The 18,181-nt window shown below is 57.2% G+C and overlaps 2 protein-coding genes across 2 annotated transcripts; one reads left to right on the top strand and one right to left on the bottom strand.

Annotated features, from left to right (window-relative positions):
* Positions 1 to 897: 897 nt before the first annotated feature.
* Positions 898 to 4,856, top strand: FCER1G (Fc epsilon receptor Ig). The gene is made up of 5 exons (XM_077191895.1): positions 898 to 1,079; positions 2,813 to 2,904; positions 3,055 to 3,090; positions 3,208 to 3,291; positions 4,674 to 4,856. Exons 1-5 carry the CDS (start codon positions 959 to 961, stop codon positions 4,728 to 4,730), a joined length of 390 nt encoding a protein of 129 aa, XP_077048010.1. The 5' UTR covers positions 898 to 958; the 3' UTR covers positions 4,731 to 4,856.
* A 1,448-nt stretch (positions 4,857 to 6,304) lies between these two features.
* On the bottom strand, positions 6,305 to 17,813 carry LOC129132100 (cilia- and flagella-associated protein 45-like). The gene is made up of 15 exons (XM_077191896.1): positions 17,616 to 17,813; positions 17,038 to 17,174; positions 16,525 to 16,660; positions 15,758 to 15,907; positions 15,213 to 15,334; positions 14,814 to 14,949; positions 14,007 to 14,174; positions 13,133 to 13,311; positions 12,313 to 12,442; positions 11,564 to 11,710; positions 10,263 to 10,376; positions 9,188 to 9,381; positions 7,345 to 7,569; positions 6,905 to 7,040; positions 6,305 to 6,843 (listed from the first exon to the last, which is right to left on the bottom strand). Exons 1-14 carry the CDS (start codon positions 17,811 to 17,813, stop codon positions 6,962 to 6,964), a joined length of 2,115 nt encoding a protein of 704 aa, XP_077048011.1. The 3' UTR covers positions 6,305 to 6,843; positions 6,905 to 6,961.
* Positions 17,814 to 18,181: the final 368 nt, after the last annotated feature.

Consider the following 18,181-nt stretch of genomic DNA (forward strand, 5'->3'; position numbering starts at 1 on the left):
TTTGGGGTCTCCTTTTCCCTTTTTGGGATTTCCTTCCCCTTTTAGGGCCTCTCCCCCAGTTTGGGGCCTTCCCCCATTTTTAGGGGGCTCCTTTCCCTTTTTGGGGCGGCTCCTTTCCCCTTTTAGGGCCTCTCCTCATTTTAGGGCCTCTCCCCCCAGTTTTTGGGGTCCCCTTTTCCCTTTTTGGGGTCTCCTTTTCCTTTTTTGGGATCTCCTTCCCCTTTTAGGGCCTCTCCCCATTTTAGGGCCTCTTCCTCCAGTTTTTGGGGTCCCCTTTTCCCTTTTTTGGGGTCCCCTTTTCCCATTTTTGGGGTCCCCTTTTCCTTTTTTGGGATCTCCTTCCCCTTTTAGGGCCTCTCCCCATTTTAGGGCCTCTCCCCCCAGTTTTTGGGGTCCCCTTTTCCCTTTTTGGGGTCCCCTTCCCCTTTTTTGGGATCTCCTTCCCCTTTTAGGGCCTCTCCCCATTTTAGGGCCTCTTCCTCCAATTTTTGGGGTCCCCTTTTCCCATTTTTGGGGTCCCTTTTCCCATTTTTGGGGTCTCCTTTTCCCATTTTTGGGGTCTCCTTTTCCTTTTTTGGGGTCTCCTTTCCCCTTTTGGAGTCCCATCTCCTTTTGGGGCCTCTCCCCCCAGTTTTTGGGGTCCCCTTTTCCCTTTTTTGGGGTCCCTTTTCCCATTTTTGGGGTCCCCTTTCCCCTTTTGCTGCCTGTCTCCCCCATTTTTGGAGCTCCCCCATTAATGTGGGGCCTTTCCCCCCCCCCCCCAGCTCCCCTTTCTTTCCCTCGGGGGATTTTTGGGGACCCCCTCGTGTCCCCCCGGGCCCGGAGGAGCGGCCGGACGTCCTTGGTGGCCGCGGTGACACCGGGGACAGCGGAAGGGAGGGACGGGGGTGGCACTGGGGAAGCGGGGGAGGGGCGGGCGCCGCGGTCAGCGCTGGCCCGGGGGGGACCCGAGGGGACAATGGGGACAGTGGGGACAATGGTGACACCGCTGGGGACATCGCTGGGGACATCGCTGGGGACAGGGGGGGCGCGGTGCCTGCTCGGCCTCGTCCTGCTGGGGGCGCCCGGCCTGGCCGCAGGTGGGCACGGGTGAGGGGGGTTTGGGGGGGTTTAGGGGATTTGGGGGTGTCCGGGGGATTTGGGGGTGTCCGGGGGATTTGGGGGATCCAGGGGGATTGGGGGATTCAGGGGGGTTTGGGTGGATTTAGGGGATTTGGGGGATCCAGGGGGGTTTGGACGGATTTGGGGGTGTCCGGGGGGGGTTTGGGGGGGTTTAGGGCATTTGGGGGATTCAGGGATTCAGGGGGGTTTGGGGGGGTTTAGAGGATTTGGAGGATCCAGGGGATTTGGGGGTGTCCGGGGGGTTTGGGGGTGTCTGGGGGATTTGGGTGGGTTTAAGGGATTCAGGGGGATTTGGGGTTGTCCGGGAGATTTGGGGGATCCAGGGGGGTTTGGGGGATTCAGAGGGGTTTGGGGGGGGTTTAGGGGATTTGGGGGTGTCCGGGGGGGTTTGGGGGTGTTCAGGGGCATTTGGGGGATTCAGGGATTCAGGGGGGTTTGGGAGGGTTTAGAGGATTTGGAGGATCCAGGGATTTGGGGGTGTCCGGGGGGGTTTGGGGGTGTCTGGGGGGTTTGGGGGTGTCTGGGGGATTTGGGGGTGTCCGGGGGATTTGGGTGGGTTTAGGGGATTCAGGGGGATTTGGGGTGTCCGGGGGATTTGGGTGGGTTTAGGGGGATTGGGGGTGTTCAGGGGATTTGGGGGATCCAGGGAGGTTGGGGATCCAGGGGGATTTGGGGAATTCAGAGGGGTTTGGGGGGGGTTTAGGGGATTTGGGGGTGTCCGGGGGGGTTTATGGGTGTTTCAGGGCATTTGGGGGATTCAGGGGATTCAGGGGGGTTTGGGGGGTTTAGGAGGGTTTAGGGGATCCACGCGGGTTTGGGGGTGTTCAGGGCATTTGGGGGATCCAGGGGGGTTGGACAGATTTAGGGGATTTGGGGGATCCAGGGGTGGTTTGGGGGTGTCGGGGGATTTGGGGGTGTTCAGGGGGATTGAGGGATTCAGGGGGGTTTGGGTGGATTTAGGGGATTTGGGGGATTCAGGAGATTTGGGGGATTTAGGGGGGGTTTGGGGGTGTCCGGGGGGATTTGGGGGATTTGGGAGGGGTTTGGGGGGGATTTTGGGGGGATTGGGGCAATTTCAGAGGATTTTAGGGGGTTTTGGGGGGTTTTAGGGAGGATTTTGGGGTGAGTTTAAGGGGGATTTTGGAGGGGTTTGGGGGATTTTAGAGGATTTTAGGTGGGATTTTGAGGAATTTTAGGAGGGCTTTGGGGGGATTTTGAAGGGGGATTTTGGGGGGGATTTTTTGGGATTTTAGGGGCAGATTTGGGTGATTTTAGAGGATTGGGGCCGGGGTGGGAGGGGGTTGGGAGGATTTTAAGGGTTTTGGGGTGAATTTTAGAGTTTTTCAAACTCACCCCAACACCCCCTCAAAATCTCCTAAAATCGCCCCCAAAATCCCCTCCAAATCCCCCTAAAATCCTCCCCGAGTCCCCCCCAAATCCTCTAAAATCACCCCAAAGCCCCCAATCACTCCAAAAATCCCCTTAAATCCCCCCCTAAAATTCCCCAAAATCCCCCCTAAAATCTCACGAACCCCCCCCAATATCCCCCCAAAATCTCCTATATCCCCCCCAAAAACCCCCTCAAAACCCCGCAAAAAAATCCCATAAAATCCCTCAAACTCCCCCCACCCCAAAAAAAACCCCAAAATCCCCTAAAACCCCCCCAAAAATCGCCCCCAAACCCCCTCAGGAGCCCTGGCAGAGCCCGAGCTCTGCTACGTGCTGGACGCGGTGCTCTTCCTCTACAGCCTCATCCTCACCGGCCTCTACGTCCACCTCAGGGTGAGCCCCCGAACCCCCCTTTTTTTTTTTTTTTTTTTAGGGGGGCTCCCCAAAAACCTCCCCCCTTCCTCCTCCCCCCTCAATTTTTACCATTTTTACCCATTTTCCCCCCTTTTTTCCCCCCTCGTTTTTTGGGGTTTTTCGCCTCAGTTCGCGACTCGGAAATGGCGGCGAGCGGCGAGAAGGTGAGGGAGGAGGTGGGGGGGGAGAGGATTTGAGGGATTTTTGGGGTTTTTTTGAGGGGATTTTTTGGGGGAAGGGGTTGTGGGGAATGGGGGGGGGGGGGTCCGGCTGTGCCCCCCTCCCCAAAATAACCCCAAAATCCCCCCAAAATTTCGCTTTCGCTTTCTGTTCCCGGGCAGAAGGAGGAAGAGGGCCGTTTATGCCGTGAGTCACATGAGGGGGGGGGCCGGGGGCCGATTTTGGGGTCCCCTCACGGATTTTGGGGTCCTCTCACGGATTTTGGGGCGGGCAGGGGCTGTGGTGGGGAGGGGGAACATCCCTGGGCACCCCCAAATCATTTATGGGGTGAAATTTGGGGTCCTCACCCGTCTATGGGGTGAGATTTGGGTCTCTCCAGTTTATGCCCTGAGTCACATGAGGGGAGAGCCGGGGTGGATTTTGGGGTCCCCTCATGGATTTTGGGGTCCCCCTCACGGGTTTTGGGGGGTTTTGGGGGTGGGCAGAGGCTGTGCTGGGGAGGGGGAACATCCCTGGGTATCCCCGGATCATTTATGGGGTGAAATTTGGGGTCCTCACCCGTCTATGGGGTGAGATTTGGGGTGTCCCCAAGTTATGGGGTGGTGGTTGGGATGTGGGGTCCCCCTGATTTATGGGGCTGGGATTTGGGGTCCCCCTGATTTATGGGGCTGGGATTTGGGGTGTTTAGGATGTGGGGTACCCACTATTTATTGGATGAGATTTGGGGTTTTTGGGGTTTTGGGATTTGGGGTCCCCCCCCTGCCAAAGAACCGTTTATAGGGCTGAGATTTGGGGTTCTCATCCATTTATGGGGTGAGATTGGGGGTGCTTGGGATTTGGGGTGTTTGGATTTGGGGTCCTCCCACTTATGGGGTGAGATTTGGGGTTCCCCCCATTTATGGGCTGAGATTTGGGGTGTTTGGGATTTGGGTTCCCCCAATTTATGCGGCTGGGATTTGGGGTGTTTGGGATTTGGGGTGTTTGGGATTTGGGGTCCCCTGATTTATGGGGTGAAATTTGGAGTGTTTGGAATTTGGGGTTCCCCCAATTTATGGGGGTGAGATTGGGGGTGTTTGGGATTTGGGGCGTTTGGAATTTGGGGTGTTTGGGATTTGGGGTCCCCTGATTTATGGGGTGAGATTGGGGGTGTTTGGGATTTGGGGTTCCCCCAATTTATGGGGCTGGGATTTGGGGCGTTTGGGATTTGGGGTGTTTGGGATTTGGGGTTCCCCCGATTTATGGGGCTGGGATTTGGGGCGTTTGGGATTTGGGATGTTTGGGATTTGGGGTTCCCCCTGCCAAAGAACCAATGACGGGGCTGAGATTTGGGGTGTCCCAAAATTTATGGGATAAAATTTGCTACATTTTCGGGGGGGGGGTGTTCCCTCCTTTCCCATTTATGGGCTGGAATTTTGGGGTGCTGGGGATTTGGAGAGTTTGGGATTTTGGATATTTCCCTCCTCCCTTAAAGAACCATTTATGGGGTGACACCGGGGGGTGGCATAGACCCCCAAAAACCCCCCAAAAAACCCCAAAACCCCCCAAAAACCCCCTTGGATCCCCCTCAGGGTCTCAGCTCGGAGCACCAGGAGACCTACGAGACCCTGCAGATGAAGAGATCCTGACCCCCCCTGTCCCCTCTGTGTCCCCTCCGTGTCCCCTCCGTGTCCCCTCCCTGTCCCCAAACCCCGGGACCCCCCTGCCCTCAACCCCCGCCACCACCGGCACGGAAAAATTGGGATTTTCCCCCTGAAAATGGAAAAATTGGGATTTTCCCCCTGGAAATGGAAAAATTGGGATTTTTTTTCCCCTTAAAAATGCCAGATTTGGGTGGAAAATTGGGATTTTTTTTCCCCTTGGAAATTGGGATATTGGGATTTTTTTTTCCCCTTAAAAATGCCAGATTTGGGTGGAAAATTGGGATTTTTTTTTTCCCCTTGGAAATTGGGATATTGGGATTTTTTATCCCCTTAAAAATGCCAGATTTGGGTGGGAAATTGGGATTTTTTTTCCCCCTTGAAAACAGAAAATTGGGATTTTATTTTCCCCTTAAAAATGTCAGATTTAGATGGAAAAATTGGGATTTTTTTCCCCCTTGAAAACAGAAAATTGGGATTTTATTTTCCCCTTAAAAATGCCAGATTTGGGTGGAAATTTGGGATTTTTTTTTCCCTCTGGAAATGGAAAATTGATTTTTTTTTTTTCCCTTGAAAATGGAAAATTGAGATTTTTTTTTCCCCCCTGGAAATTGGGAAATTGGGATTTTTATTCCCCTTAAAAATGCCAGATTTGGGTGGAAAATTGGGACTTTCCCCCTTGAAAATGGAAAATTGGGATTTTTCCCCCCTTGAAAATGGAAAATTGGGATTTTTTCCCCCTTGGAAATTGGGAAATTGGGATTTTTTTCCCCTTAAAAATACCAGATTTTGGTGAAAAATAGGGATTTTTTTTCCCTTGAAAATGCCAGATTTTGGTGGAAAAATTGGGGTTTTTTCCCTCCGAAAATGGAAAATTGGAATTTTCCCCTTAGAAATGGAAAATTGGGATTTTTGGAATTTTTTTCCCCTTAAAAATGCCAGATTTGGGTGGAAAATTGAGATTTTTTTTTTCCCTTGAAAATGGAAAATTGGGATTTTTTTTTTCCTCTTGAAAATGGAAAATTGGGATTTTTTTCCCTCTGGAAATGCTGGGTTTGGGTGAAAAATTGGGATTTTTTTTTTTTTTCCCCACCCCAAATTGGAAGATTTTGGGGCATCTCCCCCTCCTCCCCAAATTCTGACCCAAAAAACCCCCATGGAAATAAACCAGTTCAAACCAGTTCAAACCAGTTCAAACCAGTTCAAACCAGTTGAACCCAAAAGCTGCGGTTTGGTCCCAGGAGGGGAGGGAGGGTAAAATTGGGATAAAATGGGGATAAAATACAGATTAAAAAGGTACAAAAAATACTGATTAAATGGGGTTTAAAGGGTTAAAAATTGAGGTTAAAATTTGGATTAAAATAGGGATTAAAAATGGGTTACAAATAAGGATAAAATGGGAAAAATGTAGGGATAAAATAGGGATTAAAAGGAGTTAAAAATAGGGGTAAAAATGGGTAAAAATAAATAAAATATGGATAAAAATAGGGATAAGAAAGGGTAAAAATAGGGATAAAAATGGGTTAAAATAGGGATAAAAAGAGGCAAAATAAGGATAAAAATGGGGTTTAAATGGGCTAAATATTGGCATGAATGGGTTTAAAAAGGGTACAAGTAGGTGTAAAAATGGGTTAAGATAGGGGCAAAAAAGGGTTAAAAATAGATGAAAATGGGTTTAAAATAGGGATTAAAAATGGTAAAAATAGGGATTAAAATAGGGGAAAAGGGATAAAATTGGGAAAAATAGGGATTAAAATGGGTAAAAAATAGGGGTTAAAATGGGTAAAAAAATAGGGATTAAAAGGGGTTAAAATAAGGATGAAAATTGGTTAAAAATAGTGATTAAAAAGGGTTAAAATCCGAATTAAAATGGGTAAAAATAGGGATAAAAATGGGTTAAATTATATGAAAATTGGTTAAAAATAGGGATTAAAAAGGGTTAAAATGGGTTCAAATCTATAAAAAATGGGTAAAAAGAGAGGAAAAAAATGGGTTCAAATGGTGGGAAAAAGGGGAAATGTCCCCCTGGTCCCTGGGGAATGGCAGCTGGCATCAGGGGTGGCACTGGGGTGGCATCAGGGTGACAGGGTGGCACCAGGAGGTGGCAGGGTGGCAGGGTGGCAGCAGGAGGTGGCAGGGTGGCAGCAGGGTGGCATCAGGAGGTGACAGGGTGGCATCAGGAGGTGGCAGGGTGGCATCTGGGTGGCATCTGGGTGGCGTCAGGAGGTGGCAGCGCTGGCCGTGCCCCAGGCCTTCCTCTCCACCAGGGCACAGTACCTGTCGGGCACCCCGGTGTCCCTGCAGGGGTGACACAGGAGGGGACATCAGCGGTGACACAGGAGGGGACACAGGAGGTGCCAGGAGGTGACAGAGGTGACACAAGAGGGGGACACAGAAGGTGGCAAGAGATGTCAGGAGGTGACACAGGAGATGCCAGGATGGGCCAGGAGGTGACAGAAGAGGTCCCAGGAAGTGACACAGGTGGGGACACAAAAGGTGACACGGGAAGTGCCAGGAGGTGCCAGAGGTGACACAGGAGGTGACACAGGAGGTGCCAGAGGTGACACCAGAGGTGGCACCGGAGGTGGCGGCGCCCCCGCACCTGAGGCGCTGCAGTTTCTGCTGCCCCGCGCGTTCCAGGCGCTCTGCCCGCTCCCGGGCCCGCGCCAGCTCCCGCTGTCCCTCCTCGATGGCCGCGGCTCTGTCGCGCTGCTGTCGCTGTCGCCGCTCCCGGATCTGCTCCTGCAGCGCCTCCACGTGGGCGCGCTGGGCCCGCTGCCGTGCCAGCTGCTGGTGCTGCTCGCGGGCCAGCTGCTCCTGCTGGGCACTGGGGACACGGGGACATCACTGTGACACTGGGACTGTGACACTGGGGACACTGGGACTGTGCCCGCTGCCGTGCCAGCTGCTGCTGCTGCTCGCGGGCCAGCTGCTCCTGCTGGGCACTGGGGACATTGGGGACATTGGGGACAGTGACACTGTGACACTGGGACTGTGCCCGCTGCCGTGCCAGCTGCTGCTGCTGCTCGCGGGCCAGCTGCTCCTGCTGGGCACTGGGGACACGGGGACATCACTGTGACACTGGGACTGTGACACTGGGGACACTGGGACTGTGCCCGCTGCCGTGCCAGCTGCTGCTGCTGCTCGCGGGCCAGCTGCTCCTGCTGGGCACTGGGGACATTGGGGACATTGGGGACAGTGACACTGTGACACTGGGACTGTGCCCGCTGCCGTGCCAGCTGCTGCTGCTGCTCGCGGGCCAGCTGCTCCTGCTGGGCACTGGGGACACGGGGACATCACTGTGACACTGGGACTGTGACACTGGGGACACTGGGACTGTGCCCGCTGCCGTGCCAGCTGCTGCTGCTGCTCGCGGGCCAGCTGCTCCTGCTGGGCACTGGGGACATTGGGGACATTGGGGACAGTGACACTGTGACACTGGGACTGTGCCCGCTGCCATGCCAGCTGCTGCTGCTGCTCGCGGGCCAGCTGCTCCTGCTGGGCACTGGGGACACGGGGACATCACTGTGACACTGTGACACTGGGGACACGGGGACATTGGGGACAGTGACATGGGGACTGTGCCCGCTGCCGTGCCAGCTGCTGCTGCTGCTCGCGGGCCAGCTGCTCCTGCTGGGCGCTGGGGACATGGGGACATTGGCACAGTGACACTGGGACTGGGACACTGGGGACATGGGGACATTGGCACTGTGACACTGGGACTGTGCCTGCTGCCGTGCCAGCTGCTGCTGCTGCTCCCGGGCCAGCTGCTCCTGCTGGGCACTGGGGACACGGGGACATTGGGGACATTGGGGACAGTGACACTAGGACTGTGCCCGCTGCTGTGCCTGCTGCTGGTGCTGCTCGCGGGCCAGCTGCTCCTGCTGGGCACTGGGGACATGGGGACACAACTGTGACACTGGGGACACGGGGACATTGGGGACATGGGCACTGTGACACTGGGACTGTGACACTGGGACATTGATACTGTGACATTGTGGCACTGGGACACTGGCACAGGGACACTGACACTGGCACAGCTGCTCCTGCTGGGCACTGGGGACACGGGGACATCACTGGCACACTGGGACCCTGGCACTGTGACACTGGCACGGCCCCTGGGTGACACGGGGACACCGCCACAGTGCCCTGGGCACAACTGGGGTGGCTCCAGGACATCGACACTGTCCCCTGGACACACCTGGCACAGCGCCTGGGGTGACACCGGTGTCCCCAGCGCCACCAGGATGGCACAGGATGGGACCCTGCCAGAGCCACCTGGTCACACCTGGGGTGACACCGGTGTCCCCAGCGCCACCAGGATGGCACAGGGACCCTGCCAGAGCCACCTGGTCACACCTGACACAGCTCTTGGGGTGACACCGGAGTCCCCAACCCCCAGCTGTCCCCGTGCCACCCCCGGTGCCACCCCCGGTGCCACCCACCTGAGCAGGGTGAGGAAGTCGCGTTGCTCCTCCTGCAGTGCCAGCGCCCGCCGCTGTCGCTGTTTTGTCGCCTGCTCGAGGCGGCCCCGCTGCAGCTCCTGCAGCAGCTCCGCCCGGCGCCGCTCCCGCTGCAGCTCCCGGCGCCGCCACTCGCGCTCCGCCGCCTCCTCGCTGCGCCTGGCGCGCAGAGCGTCCTGCGGGGACAGCGGGGACACTGGGGACAGTGACAGGGGACATTGGGGATACTGGAGGCATTTGGGATACTGGGGACACTGGGGACAGGGACAGCTCCCAGTGCCACCACTCCTGCTCCGCTGCCTCCTCGCTGCGCCTGGCTCGCAGAGCGTCCTGCGGGGACAGCGGGGACACTGGGGACACTAGAGACAGGGACAGCCACAGGGGACACTGGGGACATTGGGGGCATTTGGGATATTGGGGACACTGGGGACAGGGACAGCTCCCAGTGCCACCACTTGTGCTCCGCTGCCTCCTCATTGCGCCTGGCGCGCAGAGCATCCTGCGGGGACAGCGGGGACAGTGACAGCAACAGGGGACATTGGGGACACTGGGGACAGTGACAGCAACAGGGGACATTGGGGACATTGGGGACATTGGGGGCATTTGGGATACTGGGGACACTGGGGACAGGGACAGCTCCCAGTGCTGCCACTCCCGCTCCGCTGCCTCCTCGCTGCACTTGGTGCCCAGGGGACACTGGGGATAGGGACAGCAACAGGGGACATTGGGGACACTGGGGACATTAGGGACAGGGACAGCTCCAGTGCTTCCAGTCCCTCTCCGCTGCCTCCTGGCTGTGCTTGGAGTGCAGAGCCTCCTGCAGGGACATTGGGGACACTGGGGACATTGGGGACAGGGAAAGGGACAGTGACAGGGACAGCTCCCAGCACTGCCACTCCCGCTTCGCCACCTCCTCATTGCACTTGGAGTGCAGAGCGTCCTGCAGGGACACTGGGGACATTAGGGACAGGTCCTGGCAGTGCCAGGGGCAGCAGTGACAGCACCTGGGGAGGTGACAGAGCCCCGGGCAGGGGACAGGGCTGGCAGTGCCACCCACCTGCGCCTCCTGCCAGTCCCGCTCGCGCTCCTGCATGGCCTTGACCCGGTCCAGCTCCCGCTGCCGCTCCTGCCACAGCCGCGCCCGCTCCGCCTGCAGCGCCGCCTCCCGCTCCTGGGGACAGGGACAGCGCTGGGGACAGGGACACGGGGATGGGGACAGGGACACTGGGACAGGGACACCGGGACAGGGACACTGCTGGGGACAGGGACACCGGGACAGGGACACGGGGACAGGGACACGGCTGGGGACAGGGACACTGCTGGGGACAGGGACACGGGGACGGGGACACCGGGACAGCTACACTGGGACAGGGACACTGCTGGGGACAGGGACACGGGGACAGGGACACGGGGACAGGGACACTGCTGGGGACAGGGACACGGGGACGGGGACAGGGACATGGGGACAGGGACACCAGGACAGGAACACGGCTGGGGACAGGGACACTGGGACAGGGACATGGCTGGGGACAGGGACACGAGGACAGGGACACGGCTGGGGACAGGGACACCGGGACAGGGACACGGGGACAGGGACACTGCTGGGGACAGGGACACTGCTGGGGACAGAGACACGGGGACAGGGACACCGGGACAGCGACACTGCGACAGGGACACTGCTGGGGACAGGGACACGGGGACAGCAACACTGCTGGGGACAGGGACACTGCTGGGGACAGGGACACGGGGACAGGGACACGGCTGGGGACAGGGACACCGGGACAGGGACACCGGGACAGCGACACTGGGACAGGGACACTGCTGGGGACAGGGACACCGGGACAGGGACACGGGGACAGGGACACGGCTGGGGACAGGGACACTGCTGGGGACAGGGACACCGGGACAGGGACACGGGGACAGGGACACTGCTGGGGACAGGGACACCGGGACAGGGACACGGGGACAGGGACACGGCTGGGGACAGGGACACTGCTGGGGACAGGGACACCGGGACAGGGACACGGGGACAGGGACACTGCTGGGGACAGGGACACTGCTGGGGACAGGGACACGGCTGGGGACAGGGACACCGGGACAGGGACACTGCTGGGGACAGGGACACAGCAGGGCACAGAGCCCTGGGGAGGTGACAGCATCCTGGGGGAGGTGACAGTGCCCCAGGGCAGGTGACAGCGCCCCTGGGGAGGTAACAGCGCCCTGGGCAGGTGACAGCGCCCCTGGGGAGGTGACAGCGCCCCTGAGGAGGTGACAGTGCCCCGGGGCAGGTGACAGTGCCCCTGGGGAGGTGACAGTGCCCCTGAGGAGGTGACAGCGCCCCGCCAGCCCCGCCCTCACCCCCCTCTGGCGCTGCTCCTCCCGGGCCCGCAGCTCCGCGCGCCGCTCGCGCTCCCGCTCGCGCTCCCGCAGCCGCTGGTTCTCCGCATCCACCGCCTGCATCTCGGCCAGGAGCTGCTGCTTGCGCTGCTGCCGCTGCTGCCAGGCCTGGCCACACCGCGGGGACACCGTGGGGACACCGTGGGTGGGGACACCGTGGGGACACCGCGGGTGGGGACACCGGTCCCGTCACCGCAGAGCCCCGCAAACCCCGCCTGCCCGTGGGGATCCCCGTTCTGTGGGACCCGCGTTCTCTGGGATCCCCAAAACCCCTGGGATCCTCAACTTCCCGGGATCCCCCATTCCCTGGGATTGCCCTGCTATAGATCCCAAACTCCTGGGATCCCCTTCCTGTGGATCCCCATTCCCTGGGATCTCAAATCCCTGGAATCCCCATTCTCTGAGATTTCCTTGCTATAGACCCAAATTCTATGGGATCCCAAATCCCTGGGATCACCCTTGTCAGGATCCACATTCCCTGAAATCCCCATTCACTGGGATCCCAAACCCCTGAGATCCCCCTCATTAGGAACCCCATTCCCTAGGATCCCCATTCCCTGGGATCCCCAATCCCTGGCATCCCCACCAGCTCCGTGTCCCCTTCCACTGATGCCACCACATCCCCAAGGCCACCAGAGCCCCAATCCCGCCCCGTGCTGTCCCCAACCCTTCCCACCCGAATTCCCAAATTCCCGCTGGGAATCTCCAACCTCGAGATCCTCCCTCTTCATCTGCTCCATGCGCTCCAGGAACCTCTGGCCCTCCTGGAATTTCTGCTCAGCCCTCAGCGCCCGCTGCTCCTGGCGCTGCTCCATCTGCTGGAGCAGCTCCAGCTTGTTGCTGGGAATTCAGGAAGCATTCGGGAATTATTTGGGAATTCAGGAATTTGGGAATTTGGGAATGGAAAAGTTCCAGTCTGGTTCCAGAACTGTGGAATGTACGGGGTGGGGAGAGGGGAAAGAGGAAAGGGAAAAAGGAAGGGAAAGAGGAAAGAGGGAGAAAGGGAAACAGAGATGGGGGAAAAGGGGAAAAGGAGGGAAAAAGGGAAAGGGGAAAGAGGGAGAAAGGGAAAGGGCAAAAAAAGGGAAAAGAAGGAAAATAATGGAAAAAGAAGGGAAAAGGGGAAGGGGAAAGAGGGAAAAAGAGAAAAGGAAGAAGGGAAAAGAGGGAAAGGGGAAAAAGAAAAAGAGAAACAGAAAAGAAGGGAAAGGGAAGAAAATGGGAAAGGGGAAAGAGGGAGAAAGGGAAACAGAAAAGGGAAAAAGAAAAGGGGAAAAGGAGAAAAAAGGGAAAGGGGAAAGAGAAAGGGGGAAACAGAAAAGAAGGGAAAGGGAAGAAATGGGGAAAAGGAAAAGGAGAAAGGGAAAAGGGAAGAGGAAAAAAGAATGGAGGAAGGGAGAAGAGAGAAGAGGAAAGGGATAAAGAAAAAAGAGGAGAGGGAAAATAAGAGAAAAGGGTGGAGGAAAAGGAAAAGGGAAGAGGAAAAGGAAAAGGAAAAGGGAAAGGAGAGAGGAAAAGGGAAGCAGGGACCTGATGAGCTCCTGCTTCCTGCGGCGCTCCAGCTCCTCCTCCAGCTGCAGCTCCTTCTCCCGCTCGCTGTCCAGGAGCCGCGCCAGGCGCTGCTCCTCTGCCTGCAGCTCCCCCTGCACCTGCCGCCGCTCCGCCAGCTGCCGGTCCAGGATGGAGCTGCAGCGGGCACTCAGCAGGAGCTGGGGACACGGGAATGGGAGATGGGAAATGGGAAATGGGAATGGGAAATGGGAATGGGAGCCCTGGAGCAGCCCCTTCTCCTGCCTGTCCAGGATGGAGCTGCAGCGGGCACTCAGCAGGAGCTGGGGACACGGGAATGGGAAAGGGAATGGGAATGGGAGATGGGAATGGGAATGGGAAATGGGAAATGGGAGACGGGAACTGGGAGATGGGAAATGGGGGATGGGAAATGGGAAATGGAAATGGGAAAGGGAAATAGGGAAAGGGAAATGGGAAAGGGAATGGGAAATGGGAATGGGAAACGGAAATAGGGAAAGGGAAATGGGAAAGGGAATGGGAATGGGAGATGGGAAATGGGAAATGGAAATGGGAAATGGGAATGGGAAAGGGAAATGGGAAAGGGAATGGGAAATGGGAATGGGAAATGGGAATGGGAAAGGGAATGGGAATGGGAAATGGGAATGGGAAATAGGGAAAGGGAAATGGGAAATGGGAATGGGGAATAGGGAAAGGGAAAGGGAAATGGGAAAGGGAATGGGAATGGGAAAGGGAAATGGGAAATGGGAATGGGAAATGGGAATGGGGAATAGGGAAAGGGAAAGGGAAATGGGAAAGGGAAATGGGAAATGGGAATGGGGAATAGGGAAAGGGAAATGGGAATGGGGAGTAGGGAAAGGGAAGGTTCTGGCAGTACCGAGTTCAGCCGCCTCATCTCGTCCTCCTGCTCCAGCCTCAGCCCGGCCGCGCGCTCCAGCAGCTGCCGCCGCTCCTGCTCCCGCTGCAGCTCCAGCTCCGAGCGCGCCCGCGCCTCCCGCAGCTCCTCCCGCCGCCGCTCCGCGCTGCGGGCCCGGCTGCGCGCCTCCTGCGGGACAGGGACACGGCTGGGGACAGGGACACGGCTGGGGACAGGGACACTGCTGGGGACAGGGACACTGCCAGGCCTCCTGCAGGACAGGGACACTGCTGGGGACAGGGACACTGCTGGGGACACTGAGGGACAGGGACACTGCTGGGGACACTGCCTGTGGGACAGGGACACTGCTGGGGACACTGAGGGACAGGGACACTGCTGGGGACACGGCTGGGGACAGGGACACGGCTGGGGACACGGCTGGGGACACTGCTGGGGACACGGCTGGGGACAGGGACACTGCTGGGCCTCCTGCGGGACAGGGACACTGCTGGGGACACTGCTGGGGACAGGGACACTGCTGGGGACACTGCTGGGGACACTGCAGGACAGGGAGACTCCTGGGGACATTGCCAGGATCCTGGGGGACATTCCCAAGGCATTCCTGGGGGGACAGTTCTAGGATACTCCTGGGTCCCTGGCACGAGGGGAGTGGGAAAAGCAGGATTGGAAAAAGGGGGATCGGGAAATTCGGGATGGGGCAAATCAGGATGGGGCAAACTGGGCTTGGGAAAAGCAGGACCGGGAAAAGGGGGATCAGGAAATTGGGGATGAGGGAAATTGGGGCTCAGGGAAGCAGGAGATGCCCACAAAAGCCGCGTCCTGGCGGGATTTGAGGATCCGCAGCCGATCCCGGAGCTGCCGCGGAGGCTGAGCCTCCTCCTGGATCCGCTGGAATTCCTGGGAGCCGATGATGAGCGAGGCCGGGGGCCGATCCCTGGGAATGCTGAGGGACACGGGCCAAGATCAGGGACATGGGGACAGCTTCTGGTGTCCCCCGTGTCCCTAAATCCCACCGGGGTCCCCAAATCTCCCTTCTGAGTCGCCAGTTACGCCATTGAGTCCCCAGATTCCTTGGAGTCCTAAAAATCCCTCAGGGTCCCCAAATCCCTTCTGGGTCCCCAATTCCTGTGAGTCCCCAAATCCCTTCTGAGTCCCTGGGGGTCCCCAAATCCCCTCTGGGGGTCCCCAAATCCCCCTGAGCCTCACACGAGCTCCCGGACCACGTCCTTGGTGAAGACCCGGATGGTTTTGGGTTTGTCCTGAGGCACCGGGCCCGGGGCGCTCCTCACATCCCGGAGCTGCACAATGGGGCTGGAGGGGCCTGAAATCTGGGGGAAAAAAAGGGGTGAGACCCCAAAATTGTCCCACAAATCCACCCTCCAAATCCCCACAAGATCATCCCAAAATCCCATAGAAATAATCACAAAATCCCCTCAAAATCCCCCACAAAATCCCCCCAAAATCCCATAAAAATAATCACAAAATCCCCTCAAAATCCCTCACAAAATCCCCCCAAAATCCCATAAAAATAATCACAAAATCCCCTCAAAAGCCCCCACAAAATCACCCCAAAACCCCCCCAAATCCCTCAGAATCCCCCAAATCTCTTCAAAATCCCCCACAAAATCCATCAAATTTTGGGGTGAGATTTTGGGGCGAGAGACCCCCAAAAGCCCCAAAGTTCCCTCAAAACTCCCCCAAAATTCCTCCAAAATTCCCCCAAATTTCCTCCAAAATTCCTCCAGCCTCACCTTCCTTGCCCTCTCCCCCTCTTCCTCTTTGTCCTTGTCCTTGTCCCTGTCCTTGTCCTTGTCCTTGTCCCTGTCCTTGTCCCTGTCCTTGTCCCTGTCCCTCTGCTCATCCCTGCCCAGCTCCGCGCTCCGCGCTCGCCGCAGCTGCTCCTGTGGGGACATCATGGGGACATCGTGGGGACATCGTGGGGACATCGTGGGGACATCTTGGGGACATCTTGGGGACATCTTGGGGACATCTTGGGGTATCTCTGGGGGACATTCCCGGGGAACAGCTTGGGGACATCTTGGGGACAGCCTGGGGCATTCCTGGGGGCCCTTCCCGGGGACATCCTGGGGCATTCCCTGGATCAGTAAAATTGGGATGGGGAACAATGGGATCCAGAAAATCAGGAAAAGTGGGATTGGGAAAATCGGGATTGGGATAAAAATTTGGGTCAGAAAAGCGGGATCAGGGAAAAAAGGGTCAGGAAAATCAGGATCAGGAACGACGGGATGCAGAAAATCAGGAAAAGTGGGATTGGGAAAAGCGGGATCGGGATAATTTGGATCAGAAAAGCAGGATCAGGGAAAACAGGGTCAGGAAAATCGGGATGAGGAAAAGAAGGATCAGAAAATTTGGGATTGGGAAATTCGGGATAGGGAAAATTTGGTTCAGGAAATTCGGTACCAGGAATAGAAATATCGGGAAAATCGGAATTGGGAAAAGGGGGATCAGGAAATTGGGGATGAGGGAATTGGGGCTCAGGGAAGCAGGAGATGCCCACAAAAGCCGCGTCCTGGCGGGATTTGAGGATCCGCAGCCGCTCCCCGAGCGGCCGTGGAGGCTGAGCCTCCTCCTGGATCCGCTGGAATTCCTGGGAGCCGATGATGAGCGAGGCCGGGGGCCGATCCCTGGGAATGCTGGGGGACAGGGGCCAAGATCAGTGACAGGGGAAAAATATCCCAGATTCCGGGGGAAAAATCATGGATTTTAGGGAGAAAAATCCTTAAATTGTGGGGGAAAAATTTTTCAAGTATTGGGGGAAAACCGCCAGATTTGGAGGGGAATAATCGTGAATTTTAGGGGTAATAAATCCTGAATGTTGGGGGAAATATCCCAGCTTTGGTGGGAAAAGCCACCAGATTTTTGGCTAAAAAATCATCCAGTTTGTTTTTGTGCTTTTTTTTCCTTAATCCTGAATTATCGGCAAAAAAAATCCCGAATTTTGGGGGAAATAATCCCGGATTTTATAGGAAAAATTACTGGGGAAAAAATTAGGAGATTTGGGGAGTCTCACATGAGCTCCCGGATCAGGTCCCTGGTGATGACCCGGATGGTTTTGGGTTTGTCCCGGAGCGAGGGCAGCGCTGCGGGGGCGGCGGTGACATTGGTGACATCGTGGAGCAGCACGATGGGGCTGGAGCGGCCCTCGGGCTGCGGGAACGGACGGGGTGAGACCCCAAAATCCCCGCAAAATCCGCCCCAAAATTCCCGCAAAATCCGCCCCAAAATCCCCGCAAAATCCGCCCCAAAATCCCCGCAAAATCCACCCCAAAATCCCCGCAAAATCCGCCCCAAAATTCCCTCAATGTCCCCCTAAAAATCCGCCCCATAAATCCCGTAAAAATCCACCCCAAATCAACTCCAAATCCCCCCAAAATCACCCCTAAATCCCCCCCAAATCTACCCTAAATCTGCCCCAAATCCCCCTGAATCAACCCAAAAATCCCCTAAAATCACCCCAAAACCCCTCTAAATTTCCCCAGCACCCCCAAAAACACTCCCGGGTGCCCAAACCCCGCACCCGCTGCCCAAATCCCCCATCCCCAGCCCTGCCCGGTTCCCCTCCGGTGTCCCCGGTTCCCGATCCCGCACCCGGCGCTCCCCGGGCGGGCTCCGAGCCCCGGAGCTGCTGCGGAGCCTCCGCCGAGCCTGGGGGGGACGGGAGGGACCGGGAGGGTCCGGGGGGCCCGAGGTGGCCCCGGGAGGGTTTTGGGGGACCCGGGAGCCCGGGGTGTCCCCGGCATGGAGGGAGGTGGATCCCGGGCAGGGGCGGCTGTCGCGTGTCGCCATTGGGGGATGTCGCGATTGTCGCCAGGCCCGGCCGAGGGGAGAGGCGGCGGCTGTCGCGAGATTGTCCCCAACTGCCCCCGGCGCGAGCGGCGCTGTCCCCAACGTCCCCAACAGCCCCGCGGGGTGATGGGGGATTGAGGGAGGGGGTCCTGGAAAGGACGGGGTGAGACCCAAAAATCCCCCCCAAAATCCCATAAAAATCCCCCCCAAAATTTCCCCGCCTCTACATTTCCCCAACCCCCTCAAAAAATCTCTCCAAATCCCCCAAATCACCCCAAACCCATCAAAATTCCTACCTGGGAATTCCCCCAAATCCCAGCACTATTTTTATTTCTTTTAGAGATAATATTAAATAATATTTTAGTACA

The sequence above is a fragment of the Agelaius phoeniceus genome, chromosome 31 (genome assembly GCF_051311805.1).
Source record: "Agelaius phoeniceus isolate bAgePho1 chromosome 31, bAgePho1.hap1, whole genome shotgun sequence".
Taxonomy (NCBI): Eukaryota; Metazoa; Chordata; class Aves; order Passeriformes; family Icteridae; genus Agelaius; species Agelaius phoeniceus.